The sequence below is a fragment of the Papio anubis genome, chromosome X, assembly GCF_008728515.1.
Source record: "Papio anubis isolate 15944 chromosome X, Panubis1.0, whole genome shotgun sequence".
NCBI lineage: Eukaryota > Metazoa > Chordata > Mammalia > Primates > Cercopithecidae > Papio > Papio anubis.
In genome coordinates, this window is record NC_044996.1 from 83,062,842 (window position 1) to 83,081,869 (window position 19,028).

At 51.2% G+C, this 19,028-nt stretch overlaps 1 protein-coding gene across 9 annotated transcripts in view; it reads right to left on the reverse strand.

Moving 5' to 3' along the window:
• The window catches only part of STARD8 (StAR related lipid transfer domain containing 8), a 44,943-nt gene extending 26,389 nt beyond the window's left edge, over positions 1-18,554 (reverse strand). For 3 of the 9 annotated variants that reach the window (XM_017954245.3, XM_003917820.5, XM_009197751.4), the window contains exon 1: positions 5,557-6,628. Coding sequence is in view for 4 of the 9 variants with exons in the window: in XM_031660633.1 (XP_031516493.1) it covers positions 12,825-12,933 (109 nt within the window). In the remaining 5 variants the exon portion in view is untranslated. Of the gene's footprint in view, positions 1-5,556; positions 6,630-12,824; positions 13,030-18,485 lie in introns of those variants that run through there. The other 6 variants (XM_031660633.1, XM_009197743.4, XM_021932770.2 and 3 more) reach the window with 4 other exon arrangements.
• Positions 18,555-19,028: the final 474 nt, after the last annotated feature.

The window sequence follows — 19,028 nt, forward strand, 5'->3', positions numbered from 1 at the left end:
AAAAACTTTCAGACATTCCAAAGACGAAAGCAACTTGCTTGAAACATACCACATTCCCACGTATTGAACATGAATGAGCAGGAACTGCACGAGTACCTGTCGGGAAGCCCCAAGTTTCAGAAGGAAAGTTGGACCTAGTACCCTCTAGAGGTCCTTCTCCCCTGACCTCTGCCTGCATACCTACCTCTAGAGGGGTTGTGGGAGAGAGCATAAAGGTGACTGGAGCTGGCTAGGCCCTTGGCTGCTTCCCACAGGGACCTGGGATCCCAGGAGCACCGTGGGCTGGTATGACCGAGGGGGAGCAGTTCACTCATTAACTTGTGCTGAATGGGTCAGAGAGTGGCTGGCCGCTTGGGACAGACACAGGCTTGGGGAGGGGCCAGAGAGCAAACTGCAGAAAAGCCCATGCACAAGGAGAACTCAAGCTGTGGCAATTCAGGGCTTGGCCAGCTCAAACTGACCCAGCTGGCTGAGAACATTCAGTGTCTGGGCCTGGATGAATTTGAAGCCAGCTCACCATTGCCCAGAAGACAAGAAAAGGGTCTCCAGTGGGGAGGCATACTTGCATAGCTGAAAGGAAGGCTGACAGACCACTGAGTCTGCCTGCCACCTGCCCTACCCACTTTATAGTCGTGGAAACTGAGGCCCAGAGAAAGCAAAAATCACTCACTGAGAGAAAGCTATAAAGGGGGCAGAACCAGAAGCCGTTTCCGAACTCTGTAGCAGGCCCACGGGGTGGTTCCTTCTCTTCCTACTGAAACTGCAGAAAACTGCATGTGGTCTGGAGCTTTCTAAATTGGGTCTGGGTCTGGGCCTGGGTCCTGGCCCAACCCTTCCCAGGTACCACTGCTTGTCTAGATACAGGCTCCCAGAGGAAGGCATCCTCCTCCACTTACAGAGCCCCTCGGCCTCTCAGCAGCAACCATGTGGTTGGCTGTCCCCATTCCCACTGCAGCCTGGTGTGGAGGGACCCACAGCTGTACTGAAGACAGACACACATTCACACAGCCTAACTCCATCCCCAGCATCGGCAGACCCTTTGGGTGGGCATTTCTTGCTCTTTTAGACTTTCAAATTGAGATGAGGGGATCAACTACTCCTAGAAACACCCCTACCCCTTTTTAACTCTGATGCTGGACCCCACTGCCCATCCAAATCCCCATCAATTCACTCCCCTTCCCTTCTCAATACCATCCAAGCTGAACCTATGTCCTTCAAATGGTGTGAATAATTGCTTCTGTTTGCCCAAGTAAAGGACGAAGGGGCAGACTTTTAACTGGCCCCAGAAGGTCCCGTGACTGAATGTTTGTCAATGTTCCCTTGGGGGAAGGTGAGGGTTCAGGACACGGTCTCTTTAAGGCCTGGGGTGGACAGGGAGTTAGTTAATGACCATCCCCTAAAGATGACTTTCCAAGGTGGTTATTATGTGGCTCAATGATTAACCAAGCAGTGGCAGGACCCCAGGCTTGTTGGAAGGAGGCCGCTCTTTTCCCAAGGACAGCCCAAGAGCAGGAACCTGCAGTCAGGGAGAACATTCCTGGGGTCTTTCTCTCTCTTTCTCCGACAGGCTGCGGTGAGGTGGGTGGGGGCAGAGGCTTGCACTGAGGGAATCTCTCCCTCAGCCCCGCATGGGGGTAGAGGGCTGGCCCGGATATGGAGGAAGTCAGCACACCCTTACTGGGGCGGAAGGGAAAAGAGAGACAGTGAGGGTTTTTATCATGAATGAGAGAGGAAGCTCCAAGCTGGGCCTTGGTGATTAGATGACAAGCTGGGAAAGACGTTCATCCTGAATACATCCTGTTTTGCTCTGAACTGGCCTCGGGGGTCAGGCACAGGGGAGGGGCCTAGGTGGAGAGCAGCCTCCCAGAATTCTCCTAGACCTGCGGACCCCAAACTCCTGGGTGCCCTGGACTGGGGAAGCAAGTGTGAGAGTGAGAATGTCATTTACTGCTAGAGAAACAAAGGCAGGAAGTCTCCGCAAGAAGCCTCCATGGGTCAGCCTCCAGATCTGGAGCCCTAGAGGCGGCTAACATCTGGACTGGGACCTTTCCTGGGCCTCTCTTCCAAGGTTCAGCTCAAATGTCACTGCCTCTATCCGTCACCTTCCCCTCAGTCAAAAGCAATCACTCCCTGGAATGGATTCCCAGGGCAGAATGGACGCCTAGGGCAAATAAGTCCTTCTCAACAATTGGAAATATGAACACTTACCGGTTATTTGATAATATTAAGAAATTATTTTAGGTGTGATAATGGCTGTTTTTATGAATCCTTATCTTTTAGAAGTACGTATTGAAATATGTATACATGAGCTGATAAGGTATCTGGGATTTGTTTCAAAATGACAAGGGCATGATGTAGATAGGAGTGCGGACAGGGCAGGATTGGCCGTGGGCTAATGGCTGTTGAAACTGGGTGATGGGTACATGGGGTCTTAGGACACTAATTGTCTCTATTTTTATATTATATATGTTTGAAATTATTCCTAATAATTTTTTAAAAGCCATCACCAAGGTATTATTATTTAATACATAAATAATTAGTGACATGTATTATTTATGCCACTAACCCCCAAACTAGATGGTAGATTCCCTGGAGCTGGGGGTTTTAACTCCGTGTCCTCCACAAGACCTAGCACCAAGCTGAAACCTAATGACTAATAATTTATACAGCACGTGGTAGTTTACAAAGCACTTAGCCATGGATCCCCTAGTTTAATCCAGTGAAGTGGAAAAAATGAGGAGAAACCCAGAGTCGGAGAATTTGAGGGGGCAGCAGAGCCTGGAGTTAAAGCTCCCCATGTCCAACTCCCAATCCCCTGTTCTTTGCTCCATGCCACCCTGGACTCCTAGGGAACTTAACATTCAGTTCTAAAATTCCTGTGTGTGGTCGATGTAAACAGGAACAGCCACTGTTTAGCATGCAAGTTACCAACCTGCAGGACTGGGGAAAAGGAAACTCCACCCACAAACACAGCACTTCAGACTTGTGACAAGGGCCCAGGCTGTGGCCTCCAGTCCACTGATTCCTATCTACCAGGACCCTTCCCGAATGCATGCCCATGCACAAGTGTGCACACACAAAACCAAGACCCCTTAATAAACAGTTGACACCAGCAACTGTGTGCCCAGCTCAGTGCTCAACTACCCTGTTGTGGGGTGGGGAACAACGGAAAACTCACCTAGATCTCCGAGAGCTCATACTTCCCACCCTAAAGCCCTTGCATCTTTGAAATCTGCTGTCCCTATTTTATCTGCTGAACAGCTTTCCTAAGGCTCATAGCCATGACACCTGATCCTACCCAAACTGGGAGCCTGAGGGAAAAGGTCCTTCTCTTCTTTTCATGGTAGAGGCAACTCTTTCTTCTAGCCAGAAAAGAGGTGAGGGCACAGCCTGCATGTGATAAACCTGCCATTTGTTGAATCTGAACTTTCCATGGCTCAAATAAGGAACTCCAGGAGTCTCCTAGCAGCAAAGCAGCTGCAGCTGTGACAGCTTCCCAATTGGAGACTCCATCCCCTCCTCCCTTTGGGACCTTCTTGCCTTTGTGTCCCTGTTGCTATCCTCTAAACCTGGACATAGGGGTCCTCTGCTCCCTCTCCAATCTGTAGTCCCAATAATGGAATTTTAAAACTTCAAGAGGACAGAGAGGGACAACATTCAAGCCTTCTTGGTGCCACTTGCTTTGCTTCTCTGCTGGAACTCAGGAGGTATTGTGTTTGAATAAGGAAGGCTCTGCCATCCTCCCCACATGACTCACTGCAAACCCTGTCTCAAGCAAGCACATAGGGCACACAGCCCCTTTGCTTTGCACACCTTCAGTTCAGCCCCTCTACTTGCTCTAAACACCTCCAGATATCATCTCTAGGCAGCCTCTCCTCTCCAGGTGGGAGAGGGGAGCTGTAGATGCACAGAGAGGTTTAGCATACTTCAAAAACAGGAGAGGCAGTGTCCAGTGTGGTGTTTCCTAGCACTAAACATAGAGGTCTAGGGAGCAGAAATCCAAAATCCAAAGTCCAGCACATTAACAAAAAGTCACGTCCCTAAAATGAAAACCAGCCCAGAATGTCCAGCTAGATGGCAGCTGTACCTTTAGAGTGAAAGAGTTTCACTACCGACCCCTATACTCTTATAGCGAAACACCACCCTTCCCATCACACTCTTCCCGCTGTGAAAGCCACCCAGAAATCACCTGCAGCCTTCTTCTCCATGCCTTTGGGCTGCCCACCTTCCCATCCCATCCGCAGACAAGATTTGTCCCCCTTTCATTCCAGGAGGATGAAAATGAGAGGAAAACTCAGAGGGCAATAATACAGGTGTGCGGGGGGGTAGGGGGGAGGAGTGGGGAGGGAGCAGGTCGCACCCGAGGAGTCAGGGTTTGAAAATAGCCCTGAGTGTGATTCATTAACTCCTCCTCCCCGCTTAGGCTCTGACTGGGAGAGAAGCCAGGGCCCTGGGACTTGGGGGTAAGCATAGGCTCCAAGCCAGCCCAATCTCTGAGGACCCCAACCTCTGTGTCCCCAGGCTCTGGAAGAAAACTCCCACCTCTCCCTACCTTGGTCTGGCTGCTGTCGCCCACCCCTCCACGCACACTCTAGTTTTCCAGCTGGCTTAGCTGCATACTCACCACAAAGCTCTCCGTGTGCATAGCTGCTGCCACCCGGAGCGTCTCAGAGACAACTTTTTACCTGCCAATTAGGAGCCTGACCCCAGGTACCAAGTAACCAAATGTCAGGGTGAAAGAGACCGGGCCCTTTAGATACTGAAATCAAGCTGCCACCCGAGGTGTGGCTTAAAACATTATGGCCCACACAGTAGTATGACTCGCCTAAGGTCACATGGACTGGCGGAACCCCAGTTTTCTGAGTCGTAATTCAGCGAGCAACTTTTACAAGTGTCAGGAGGAACGTGAACCCCACACTACCTAATTTGGAAATCCCAAAAATTCCACTGAAAAGCCTTTCCTCTAATCCAAACCCAGTTTGGACTTTATGGGAAAATGAGACCTATGAAGATGAGACGTGTCCAAACGTTTTCGCTTGGTCCCCGCAGCTACCTTAATACCAAGAAGTCCTGGGCGTTTCTCAGAAGGGAAAGCAATGAGGCAGTGGCCGACGGGAAAACCCATACAGCCGGACGGGGGCTTCCTGGAAATGCCCCGGAAAGCAGAGAAAGGAGAGGGCAGGCGAACCGGCGCGACCCGGCCACAGGGCCTGAAGTCCTGCCGCCCCCGCCCAGCTGCAACCCTCCTCCAAAGCCCCAGAGCGACTGCTGCGAGACCCACGGGCCCGGCGGTAACAGGCGGACAGCTGCCTTCCACCGCCCCACTCGCGAGGCTTCGCTGGAAGACGCTCGGCTGGCGCGCTCGGGGGTCCCCCAATTTCGGCGACTCTGACCCCTCAATCCCAGGGGCGGAGGTGGTTCAGCTCGCTTCCTTCCTGTCTCCGAACCGCTAGGAGAGGGGCCGAGCCGGAGCGCGCCAGAGAGGCAAGGAGGGGAGAGGGAGCCCAGGCGCCCCAGTTTGTCCGGATCTCCCTCTGCCGTCGCCCCTACTCCTACCTGGAGGCCGCGTCCACCCCTTTGGGTTCGGGAGCTGACACAGAGCAAACCGGCAGGAGGCGAGCCCAGGAGGGACTGCTCCGTCCGGGGCACACGCGGGGCCTGGGGTCGGGCAGGGGTAACGGTGCCAGCCAGAAGAGCAGCTGTCGCGGCTGCTTAAGCCGTTGTCAACCCGAGTCCACTCAGCGCAGGTGGGGAGGGAGCGTGGGCGAGCAGGGCTGTAGGGACGCCCCGCCCACCTCCCCTCGGCCAATGGGGGTGCAGTCTGGCCCACCGGACTCGCCAGAAAGTCGCCCAAATCTGGGTGGGCGGGTCACTGCCTACCGGTCCTCCAATGCCCTCGCCGCTGCCTTTCCCTGGGGTCACACCGCTGCCAGGGAGAAGGTGCAAGCCCAACGACTGAGGCTCAAGGAGCGACTTGGCCAGGCATACAGGCTAATATGTATTGAGTTATGAATGAGTCTGGCACTGTTTGGGGGATTTAAACACATATGCCATGTGCCTGGGAGAATTCGGTGACTTGCTCGATAGTTTATGGGATGTCCAGAAGACATAACTTCGGTGAAATCTCCAACTGGTAGCGGAAAACCCGATGATTAGGAATTTGAGCAGGAAGCTGCCATTCCTACCTTGCTCAGGCCCCAGTGGCTCTGCAACTTCTCCAATACCCCAGGCTTCTGTCCCCTACCCCAAGTCCAAACTCTACCTCCGCAGAGAAATGCATGGAAAACTTGGGGCATGAACATTAATCGTGGCAGGGGAGGGCTTCCAGGAGTTCTGATAGTAAGCACCACCAGAAAGCCCATTCAAATTCAGTAAGAAACAAGAGCCTTCAGCTTTGATTTCTCTCTGGCCTTTCATCGCAAGGGTCCAACACAAGTTCACAACCTTGATTTCATTGTTGAATTGAGGATTCCTATTAGTTAGGACTGAGAGTATCCAGGACCTCATGCAGTTCAACTGCTATCCCTCACATTTACAAAGACACAAACTGAGCAGAGATAACTCACTTAAAGCTACCCAGCCTGGAACTCCTGGGGTCAAGAAAATCTCCTGCCTAAACTTCCTGAGTAGCTAGGATAACAGGTGTGTGCCACCATGCTCAGATAATTTTTAAATTTTTCATGTAGAGCTGAGGTCTTGCTATGTTGCCCAGGCTGGTCTCACACTCCTGGTCTCAAATGATTTACCCAGAAAATCCATGGCAGGGTCAATACCTGAACACTAGTTATTTTCTCCATACCATTCCTAGAAGGCAGGAACTGCGTCCATCTAACTTGCTTGTTAGAGTATCCAATATAGATGAGAGCAAAAATATCTGTCTCTGAGGGCAGCAACTTTATCAAGGTCACCCAGGCAAAGACAGAGCCAGACCTAACCCAGCTCCAAGTGCCCCTCTGCTGTCTAGCCTTCAGTTCACTAGGCCAAACTGAAATTCTCCCACATTCCTTCCCTGCTGGCCCTGATGAGAGTCAGAGGAGCAATGATAAAGTGACACTACCACCACTGTGTGTATCCCATGTATCCCTCTTTTCCTCTTGATGGCAGGACTGCCGCTCGTATCCTCTAGCAATTTGTTCAAGGTGAGCCAAGTCCCTGTGGATCTGTGGATGAGGCCTGTACACCAGAAGTTAGTCCCAGAAACGAAATCCTTCTGGTGGGTGGGAGGGGATATGACCTCCTTCCTGAGGCTAGGCTTTAACAATTATAAGCATCCTTAAGGCTCTGAGTTGCAGCCAAAGGCATCTGGCCTGTGCACAGAGCTAAAAAGGACAAAAAGTGGGGTCCTGCAATGATTTTATCATTTTCCTAAGGGCAAGAAACCCTGTCAAAGTCAATTCCATCCACTCCAAGGCAACAAGCACAGTGCTTACAGTACTTTCCTCACTATTGTTTGCTAATGAATGAACAAATGTTGAAAGATATTCAAAGCACAACCAAAAATAAATGACAATCATATGACTAATGAGCAAAGTCAACTTATCTTTTAGTAGATACATTTAACTGAATCAGGTATCATGGGTTCTGAGACACCAGCTGTTTTTTTTTTTTTTAAAGCCATCAAACCAGGAAACAAAAAAGGAGGGGAGTATAGCACAAAAACTACCAAAAAATGGGGCACTGCTATAAATACTTAGAAGGAGAATTTTGCAGTGCCTGGCATAGAGTAGATGCTCAATAAAAATGCTTGTCGAATGACAGTGAACACAACTGTCAGGGAAAGCTACAATCATAATATTTGCCACACACACTGTGACATTTTGAAATGGCCCAAGCGATATCAGGGCTATTTCTTTTGGTCTTTTTTGATCTCCCTCTTTTATTCTGGCCAGGAGAGCTCAGCCTGTTCAGCAGGGCAAAGATAGCTCATCCCCCTCAATACCCCTGCCAACCCCTGCTCCCTGTCCCTGAGTCTTGCAAGGATTAATCATGCCTGGAATGGATGAGAAAAAGAGTACCTTTTCACAGGCCCATTTCTAGGTTGCAACCTGAGTGACTGTGGAGGTAACTGGAAGCTTTAGGTTCTTGACTTCCCCTTTTCCTCAAGACCTCACTCTTGCCTGTGTGTCCTACAGTACCATTACTGCTGCTACCTTGGATGCCAGCTCAGTCATCAGGCAGGGGAATGTAGAGTGCTTGAAGCAGGTCAAGGGCTGGCAAAAAAAAGTATCTGTGTGTGTGTTTTTGTGTGTGTGTTTCTATGCCTGAGGCATGGGGCTTTCCTCATTCTACCACCACCACAGACTACGTAAGTCCCACAAGAGGGAGTATAATGGACTCTGGAGCCAGATGGCCTGGGTACAAATGGCCTCTGCTACATACTAGCTGTGTGACTCTGCCTCAGTTTCCTCATCTGGAAAGTGTAGATGATCATCACAACACTGACCTTAAATTGCTGCAGAGCAGATCCACTAGGCTAAATAAACACTTAGAATGATGGCTGGCACGTAGTAAGTGCTTATAAGCGTCAGATATGGTGAGAAGCACTGAGCAATAGAAGAATGAACCCTGGGTTAGGAAGTAGTAGAGCTAAATGCTGGCCCCAGTTCTACCACTTTCTTGTTATGCCACCCAAGACGAGTCATTGTGCTACTCCAGCCATCAGTTTTTTCACCTATAAATAACAAGACTAGAGTATAATACCCACAGGGTAGAGTGGAGACAATAAATGCGAAAGTATACCGTAAAGGACTGTGGCAGGTGGCAGGATGGCACTGAAGGTGCTATAGAGCTAACCTTTGGGGGACCTATCAGCCCTTTTATCCTAGGCTATGGCAAAGAGCAGTTCCATATACCATTCCCCTGAGCCTCACTCTGAGACGCTTGGGTCCCAGTAAGGGCCTACCTAAGGACTCCCAGCAGTCCCCACCCCCTCCCTGCCTGGGAATGGGAGTTGCTCAAGCTGTTGCCAGCAGACCCATGCCCCCACTCTGGAATGGCTCGGTTAATATCCAGAAGGAACCAGATAGACTCTTCTACTACTCTTTTCCATAGGAGCTAAAGAAACGGCAGCCAATCACTTCAGGGAATTCAGCTGGGAAGTTTTTAGAAAAGGGTTGGAGCAGTGAGGGGAAAATGAATTACACTCAGACCAGCCCCACCCAGCACATCAGCACGGGTGGCCTCACACACAGGCTCTGACACTTGTACGCGCATTCCTGCATGCCTCACCGAAGCCTGCTCCCTGGTGGCTCGGGGCCCCCGGCCAGCCTCATGAAAGGGGGCTATTGATCAGGTCCCACAACATAGGATACTCATGGTTCATTAAAACAAACAAACAAATAAAACAAAACAAACAAAACGAAAAAACCTTCCTGAGGAGCTGTAGCCATAGGAGGGAGATTTGCACTAAGAAGACAGCCCAAGCAGGGGCAGATGTGGACAGAGGGCATACAGTGGTGGGGAAGGGTTTGAAAAGGTGAGGGCCACACAGACACCTCACTGTCTATACATTGCCGAGTGTGGATGGGGGACAGAAAGCTACATCCTGGAAGGAGCACCCCTTCGCAGCCCACAGCCTGGGGGACTCTCACGGTTGCCTCCACCCTCACCCCGGAGCACCCTGGAAGGAGGCGCTCTGTGCTGAGCTCAGAGCCCTGGGCTGGCAGTGAGGGACTCTGGAGCACAGGCCAAGCCAGGCCCAGACCAGGTGAGATTCAAGGGTCACTTAACCTCTCTGCCCTCGCCCTCCCTAAGCTCAGACACAGAGGTGCAGGGAGGCTCATGACTGCCTCCAGGCACTTAGACCGGGCAGGTGGAGCTGGATAACCCAGGCCTGGCTCTCTCCCAGACATGAGGGGCCTGTCATCTCCCCTCAACCAACACCAGGCAGTGTGCCAGTCTGATGGAAGGCTGGGCGCCAGCATCCACTCGGTAGACCCCCTGGGCCATGACAGTGCCACAGGTTCCATTTCACACCCAGGATGGGCCTCCGGACTGACCTTACTGGCCTGTCTCCAAGGGGCCAGAGGTTTTCTGCTACAGGCAGATGGAGCACCCCCCATATGCCTCCGGGAAGTCTGCCTGCCCAGCCCTAACAAATAGGTGGGGTCACCCTGGACAGAGCACTTGGTGACCGTGGTGGCACAGACGCTCAGGGCAGGATGTCCACCCCAGTGCCCCACCGCATTCCTGCCCTCTAGAAGAAGGTCACAACGTGCAGAGGGGAGATGAGCAAAGACAAGACCGCCTCTGACACAACCCCACACCCCACACACAGCTGGCGAGGACAGGAGCACTCCTCTCCGCCCAGCTTAGTCTCAGTCCTCAGCCCTGGAGCTTGCTCCTCCCTGGCTAGGCCTACTTTCCTCATCTGGAAAAAAACGGGGTGGGCCCTGGTTCTAGGGTCCCTTCCTTCCAGAATGCTCTGCCTCTGTGAGCTCCTCTGTGTGTTCCCATGGGGGTGGGGCATCTGCAAGTCCAGCATGCACAGGGCTTCTGCAGAGCATAGGGGTGGGGGTGGCATGATAGTCCTCTGAGGATGGGGGGTACCTGGGGCCAGGGGAGGAAAGTGAGAAAAAGGAAGGGTGGGGAGCCTGAGGGGAAAGGCAGGAAAAGGGAGGGCTGAGGCTAAGCCATCCCACTCCTGGAGCCCTGGTCTCTGCCCCCAGCATTGCTCCCAGCTCACTCTGGGGCTATGGGTACCCAGAGTCCTTGAACAGCCCTCAGGACCCTGCCTCCTTGCCTGGGATCCTTTCAAGTGTCCCTCCAGGGTTGCAGCTCCCAAGGAAAATACCTGGGAAGGGGAGGAGGATCCGGGGAAGCAGAAAGAGAGACTCTTCCTTCCCACTCACAGGCTCCATCGTCAGCCCCCGCCAAGGCCTGACCCCACACTGCCACCAGACCTGGCGCCCTAGAAGCTGGAGGGCTGCTTGTGGAGAGGTGTGTGGCTTTTATACACCCTGCCCCCAGCCTGGCCTGGCCCAGCCCTGTGAAGAGGGGTCTCTAGGGCTTGACAATGTCAATTCAGGCTGGCTTAGCCTGCCCCTGGCAAACCACACCCCTGTCTCCTGACAGTGAAGGGCAGCCCTCAGAGGCCCCAGGATGACATCGGAGAGGGCATGGGATGTGTTTGGATGGTTGAGGGCCACTCAGCAAAGGGCTCTGGGCTCAGCTTGGCCTTGGAGCCCATCTACCCTCTCAAAAGGCCTTTCCTCAAAGTGCAACTCCCCCCGTTCCCCTCCATACACACACACACTTACTAAGCAAGAGTTCTGATTTGCCCTCAGCCAGGGCTGGAACTTCCCCATACACGTGCATCAGCCATTCCCGTAACATGGTTACCCAGACCTTGTCTGTGCTAGGCACTGGGCAAGGGACAGGGTCAGAGAGTGGGGCGGGGAGGCCCACAGCCTGGGTCCCTGCCTTCCTGGAGCTCCCATGTCAGTGGGGGAGGCAATGGCAGCCCCTGACACAGAACACCCATCCCAGGCAGGTGGGTAGCCAGGTCAGTTCCCAGAGGACAGGGAGGGATGGGCAGCCAGGCTCCCAGGGTGGATGGGACCTGATGACTCTATACCAACAGGCCCCCAAGGAAACGGTCCTAGCCCCCAACACCCAAGGCTCCTGGGTCAGGGCCAGGCAGCTGTCACTCTGGCTTCTACTTTGTTTCTACCACGGAGGAGCTGTGTGACCTGGCTGAGAGTCTTGCCCTCTCTGGCTCTCTGTGTCCACATAAGTACAATCAGAGAGTCTGTTCTCAGAATCTCCAAGGGTCCTGTGTTTCAGTGTGCTCAATTCCATGTTAAATCTATGAGAAACCCAACCCAGTTCGCTATTTCCTCCCTGCCCTTTGAGTGGAATCAAGAGCAAATTAGAGCTGTGTGCGATAATCCCAGCTACTTTGGAGACTGAGGAGGGAGGGTTGCTTGAGTTCAGAAGTTCGAATCTCAAGAGAGAGACAGTGAGTATGAGAATTACTCAGAAGTAGTGGGCAGAGCCTGGAAATATAAGTACCCCAAAACTTTTTTTTTCAATTTTAAAAAGACAAAGTGCCGGAGACTTTGGGAGATCCCTCAGAGTCCCATTCCTTGGGATGGAGCTCTCAGGCAATGCGAGTTGGTTATAAAGGTGCTGCCAGGGTTTCTGGGCTGTGTCCTGCACCTGGGGTACAGAGTAGGAACCTAAGGGGCCCTTGGAGTGATAGGGGGATGTAGGGATGTACTGTGTAGGTGATAACACTTAAGGATCTGGAGATCAAAAATAAATAAATAAATAAATAAATAAATAAATAAATAAGAGATGAAAGGACAGACGGACAACTCAATGACAAGGAAAAAATATAGGCTGAGGGTTAGACATATAGTGGGACAGGAAGACAGGAGGGGGAACAGGCAGATACCAAAGGCAGAGACAAAGGTGCGGGAGGAATGGATGTAAAGGGACATACTGTTTACTAAATGCCTACCATGTGTTAGTAACCAAAGTGGTGTTCTTTTTGAGCAGAGGATGTAGACAGAGGCGGGTGGGGACGAAACCTGATAGACTACTGGGATAAAAGGATGGGGCACCCATAGGGCGGGGCCAGAGCTTCCTAAGAGTTAGAAGAAAGAAGGCGTGCGGGGTGGAAAGCCTCAAAAGGGGGCACTACCGGCCAGGAGTGAGGTTTTAGACAAACGGACATAGGACTCAACGATGAAAACCGGGCTGGAACCAAACAAGAAGGCAGAGGGGAGCAGGGAGCTTCAAAGAGCCGGTGCGGGAAGCTCTCCGCGAAGCGCAGCGCAGCCCTGACCTCCCCGCCCGGGGCTGCCTGGCTCTCAGTTCACCTGGATTCCAGCGCGGCGCGTCCCACTGGGTGCCCTTCACACCCCACTGAGTCCACGTCCGTGGCTTCGGGAGCCGCAACACCGGACCCCAACCCCGCTCCTGGGCCATGTGTCCGCGGGCGCCGCGCGGTGACAGGCGACTCAGCAGCCCAAGAGCGAGCTGGCGAACCGGAGCGCTGGCGCCTCGAGTAGTTTTGCGCCAGAACTGAGCGAACCCGCGGGGAGCCCGGGGAGGGAGGGGCTGAGCGGATGATGGCTGTGTTTCCCCGCCCCCTCAGTCGCGACTAGAAAGTTCCACGCCCCCACCTTGAGCAGGAACTCCCCCTTCTCTAGCCTCCAGTCATCTACTCAGCGGTTCCGCCTCCCCATCACCATTGGACGCCTTCTTCCAGGTTGGAGTCACCTTCTTTCCAGCCTTTTCCAACTTGGCCCCCATTCGAGAGTTGTCTCTCCACTGATTACTTTCCTTTCTGTTCTCATACCTCAGTGCAAGATAGTGCGGGTGTCTTCCTAGTTATGGGATCAGCCCCTCCACCTCCTGTCTGCCCCCAAATCTCACCAACCATGTGACGTGGAGGAAGGCCTTGTGCAAGAGCCAGATGGAGAAGGAAACAATGGCTCTGGCCATCTTGGCAGACTGACTCACTCCTCGGCGTCCCTTACCGCCCCCTGCTTTTCACTCCTCCCCGCAACCCCGTTTTCTGACTGGCTGGCCTGAGCAACTGACCAGCTGGATTCCACCAACGACACTTTGAAATCTTTCTAGTACCAAGAATATCCTGAAGTGGAAACAGTCCTTATAGACTCCCTTATGTTACAGATGGAAAACTGAGGCCCAAGAATGCAAATGACTTGGCCTTCATCTAGGCTGGGGCAGTTATCTCTGTGTTGCAGGACTGTTGTAAGGATCTGAAGGATTGATCATGGTGTCTGGCACGGAGTATAGTCTCGTCAAGAAAGATTAGCTTTTGTTCTCAAAGAGTTTAGCCTCCGGGCATGTACCACAAAAAAAGCCTGGACCAGGACTCTAAGGTACATAACCTTTTCTCTAATAGGTAATCCCCACCACAGCAAGCAAACTTGCATTACCTGACTTGGGGATGGTGGGGGGTCCTGTCTAAATTTGTTTACAATGGAGATAAGGCCAAAAGTTACCAACAGCTCTCAGACCAGGTCATTTCCATTCTACTTCTGTTGGTGGCCAGTAAAGGGACCAAGATTCTAATAGGGCCTCTGCACTAACTGTGGCATAACCTGGGTGATTTCTCCTCTCTGAGTCTCAGTTTCCTCATCTGTAAAATGAGGGTAATATTCCTATGACACGATGGGAATAATGAATGTGCATTGTGAACGATAAAGGGGTACATGGGTGAAGGTCACAGCCCCTCCCCTCTACTGTCTCCATACCTTGTTCCTGGAATCTAGAGCTAAGCTAATCCATTTGTGAGGGATAAGCTAGAAAAAGGAAGTGCAGTTTCCAGTTGATTTGTGCTTATTTGCATGATATTTGCACCCACTTTTCATGAACTCAGTGTCAGAGCTGGAAGGAAATTAGCGGTTAACATGTTGATCTTCATGTCGTGCATCCCTTTTCCCCAGGGCAATGGTGGCATATAGTAGGTGTTCACAAAATATTTACTGTCTGAATGAATGCATTCTTCATGTGGGAAGAAGACTTGTCCAAGGTCGCACAGTGAGTTGTTTCAGAACCAAGGCAGATCTGACTCTGCTCCTCCTTCCACTAGGTCATTTCTACTTCACGGAATTATTTTTCTTTTTCCTTCAAATGACCATAAATCAATGGGAAGCCCATTTCTCTCTCCCAGCACCCTCTGGCCTATCAGCAGTCCCCATTCTGGACTAGCCCAGGCAGGACAAACAGTCACCGGGATGCCCCTCACTGGGTCCAACTTTCTGCTGCCACTCTGTTGACTCGTGGCACTGCGCCTGTCACAGGGGCAGCCCCACCTCCCCGCCCCCCGCTCCGCCCACGAAAAAGGAGGCCTCAGTCAGCTTCCTCCAGGCAGAGGAGTTTCCCTTTTGCTCTCCGGTTGGGCGGGAGTGTGGGACACAGCCCCAGGCAGCGGCGGCGGCAGCCTAGAAGGAAGGGCGGCAGCAGTCACTTCCCACCCTGGTAAGGCATCTCCCGCCCTGTCCAGTTCCGCTCCTATTTCCTGAGTTCTGCTGCTTCAGCTCCAGCCAGAGCTCCGAAGATTCACTTGAATCACAGAGCCCTGGAGCTGGGAAGGAACTTCGAGGTTATTTATTACCGCCTCCTCCCCACTCCAGGCAGGAGTGCCTGCTGTTAGCAAAGAGGAGGAGAGGGGGCACCTTACTAAACCTTCACAGCTTCAAGTTTCTCCTCCAGATAATGGACATAATATGACACAGAGTTGACAATGGTGCTGTGAGAGGGGATGCAGGAATGGATCTAATAAAAGCTGATGTGGATTGAGCACAAGCTATACCAGACATTGTTCTAAGTGCTTATTTAATTCTTACCACAATGCTCTGAAGTATATATATCATCATCATCACCCCAGTTTACAGATGGAGAAACTCAGGAGCAGCAAAGGTAATCCAAATTGCTCATAAGTGGCAGTGGCAGGATTGGGACCTTGAGCCTCCATCTTCACCCATATATAATGGTAATAATCATCCTTACCCCCAGAGAATGATTGACCCCCTTGAGAGTTACTTGAATTCACAAGTGTTTGTGTTACTGTAACTTTTGTATTCAAGTACCCTTAAGGGCTGCGAGGGAAGAATGTGGTGAAACCTTGGGGGGCTGATGATGTAAACCTGAAGTGTTGGCTCCAAGTGGGAACGTCTTTGAAGTCCAACTCTTATCTTAAACATCCACTTGAATTTTCAGTTAACTCTAGTATGCATCCTTGTTTTCATATTAAAATTCGTCTTTTTCTTCCTTAAGCCTTTGAGGAAAATGTACACTCCAGGAAGAGGGCACATACCAGTCTAGTACCTTCATATGCCTCCAGGCCATGGCCTTGCACCCCAGGGGTAGCAGGCACCTGGTTCAGTAAAAGATAGGCCCTTAGTCACTGAGAATAGCTAAGGTTTATGGAGTGTTTGTCATGTGAGCCAGCATTCTAAGCACTTTCTACATATGATTTAATCATCGTATATAACTCTATGATAGGCTGAATTATTACTGCTACCATTTTCAATGGGAAAACTGTAGCATAGAGAGGTTAAATAATTTGCCCAAGGTCATACAGTTTGAACTGTCAGCTTTAGCTAGTAACCACTATACACACTGCCTCTCAGGTCACATGAGAGTTTCTCTTACCTACCTACCTCCACCACTTCCCACCAGGATGATTGATTTGATTCTTGGCAGAAGCAGGCCTGATTCCAATTAGAAGATCAGCTCCTTGAGGGCAGAGACAAGGGGGCTCCCTACTGCCCCTTTCCCCATATCAGTGCTAAGCCTGGGACTGGGCCATGCACAGGGCTGGTCCAGCATTCAGATTTGGCAACTGACTGTTTCCTGGCTGGTGGCAGTCTCTTGGGCCTAGCACCTGTTGAGCTGGTGGATACAGTACTAGCATTTCACACAGGAGTCCTCTGCCACCCTCTGTGGCAAAGATCTAGCTTTAGAAATGGCTGTCCATCATCTACAGGGACAAGTCCACACTTCTGAGATTGGCATTCAAAGCACCACACAAGCCTGCCTGGTTAACGCAGGTGGCATTCCCAGAACACACCTCCTTAACCCACCAAATGTGTTACATGTGTGCTTCTCTCTCACAAGAATGCTCATCCTTATTTCCTTTACATATTTCACAAACATTTATATGGTGCTTTCAATGTGCCTGACACTATTCTAAGCTTTTTGCACATTTTAACTCATAAAGTCCTTACAGAAACCCTGTAGGTACTATTACGCCATTTTACAGATGAGGAAACGAAGACACGAAGAGATTAAATTATTTGCCGTATCTCCTGTACTTGGTAAAGTCCAACATACCCTTTTAGTACAGTATCTCCTATGAATAGCATAAGCTGTTCCCTTTCTGGGTGACTCCACAGCTCAGTTACATCAGCAATCATTCTATATTGAGTTTAATTATCTATGTCTTCCTGCCCAATAAGGGTTTGAATTCTGTCAGCCAGGGGCTGTATTTTATTATTAATGGCATATCCATTGCTCAGGAAGGGATTTGGCACAGCGTTAGTACTTGAGAGGCTATTCATTAAAAGATTGAATGCACTGGGCGCAGTGCCTCGCCCCTGTAATCCCGGCACTTTGGGAAGCTGAGATGGGTGGATCACTTGAGGTCAGGAGTTTGAGACCAGACTGGCCAACATGGTGAAACCCCGTCTCTACTAAAAATACAAAAATTAACCGGGCGTGGTGGCGTGTGCCTGTAATCCCAGCTACTCGGGAGTCTGAGGCAGGAGAATCGCTTGAACCTGGGAGGCGAATGTTGCAGTGAGCCGAGATCATGCCACTGCACTCCAGCCTGGGTGACAGAGCAAGACTCTGTTTGAAAAAAAAAAATTGAAGAGTGAGTGAGTAGGTGGGTGGGTGAGTGGAAAGCCCAGGAGCAACCTTGACCAGACCAAATGGTGGCTGAGAGATTTGAGGTTTTCTTTCCCCCATATTACTGAGGAAAGGAGCATAAAAATGATTCAATGACCAAGCATGAAATGCAACCACAGGTGATGAGAGAGGAAGAGAGAGAAGACCTCCCCCAGTCCCACCATTGGTGTGGCTGGACCAACCCTGGCACCCTGACCACAAAACCATTGGGCCAATGAGGCATCTAGTTAGCGACGAAAGCCAGCAACAGCAACTCTTGGGGTCTGCTCTGGAGAACTGAGCTCACTGGCTTCTCTGTTTCCCCCTCAAAGGCCGCAAGCCTGCCTCTGCAATTCAGAGGTTCATATGGAAAAGAGAGAAGGGCTTAGATATCTCCCCCAGGGAGTTGGGGTTTGTTGCTTTTGGTCTCAAACATGATGTTTCAGTGAACTTACTCTGTCCTTCCGTTGCTGGCCACATGCACTTGGCAGAAAAGTAAAGGGGAGTTTGGACACAACTCTGGTCTCAAGTCCTGAGTCTGCCATTCAGTAGCTGTGTAACCTTTGGCAAGTAACTGATGCTCAGTTTCTTCACCTAGAAAATGGAAGATTATTTTTTCTGCCCTGTAAACTTCAAGATAACGGATCTTAGAGCACTTCGTAAGTGAAAAATGACCAGACACAGGCGGAACCACAGTGGGAGTTGCTACTTCTAGCAGTGTACAGCAGCTTTCCAACAGAGGGCCCCCAGTCTCAGCCTTTTGCCTGTCTCTACCTTGCTATGGATGACTATGGCCCAGTCATTCACCTTTTCAGGGCTTTGGTAAAATGGGAAGAATAATTCCTAGCCCTTTGCGGCCAAGTCTTAGGTTGCTGGATAGCAGAAACAGTGTACATGTGTGCACATTTTACCAGCTTCACAGAAGGGGCCCCTAAGAACTGCAACTCTCAAAGCAGCCTTCAATGTGAACATCAGCTTCAACACTTTCTAGATGACATGTCATAGAACTACTCTGAGCCTCAGTTTCCTCACCTGTTAAATGGTGACAGTAACACCTACCTCCCTGAACTGTTAGGTGGAAAGAAGTGTTTGTCAACAGAAAAGTCACCACTTACCCCTTCACCCTGCCTCGCTGCTTTCTTCTTGCCCTTGTATCACGTAGGCCGCTCAGATCTGATGCTCACTAAGTCCTTTTGCCTTTATCTGGGAAGTAGTCACAGCACCCACCCACAACTGTCCCCACCCCCCACTTCCTGGCCTTAGTACACACACCTTCCCCTCAGTCAGAACTTGCATAAGCCCCTTTTCCTCTTCCTGTCATCTGGCAGGGTATAGCACCAACACACAGTAACACATGCCTTGCAGTCTGGCTCAGGATTCCAGGGCTCTGTCCATTCATGCAAACTGGCCTTGCCAGAAAGAAAAGCTACTTTGGTGTCAGAGGAGCATTTTGCAGCTTGGAGGTCAGTACTCTGCCTCTTGTGTCCTCATCCTTGCCCTCTTGTGACTAGCCAGGGGGCCCTGTTTGTTTCCATCACTTGGTGTGTCCCTCTCGGATTCTAGGCCAGTGCCTGAGAGAGCACCGAGTGGTCAGGGCTTCCACGCAAGCCCAGCCTGGAGCTGGTGGCTCCTCAGAGAGCATCTTGATCCATGCCCGC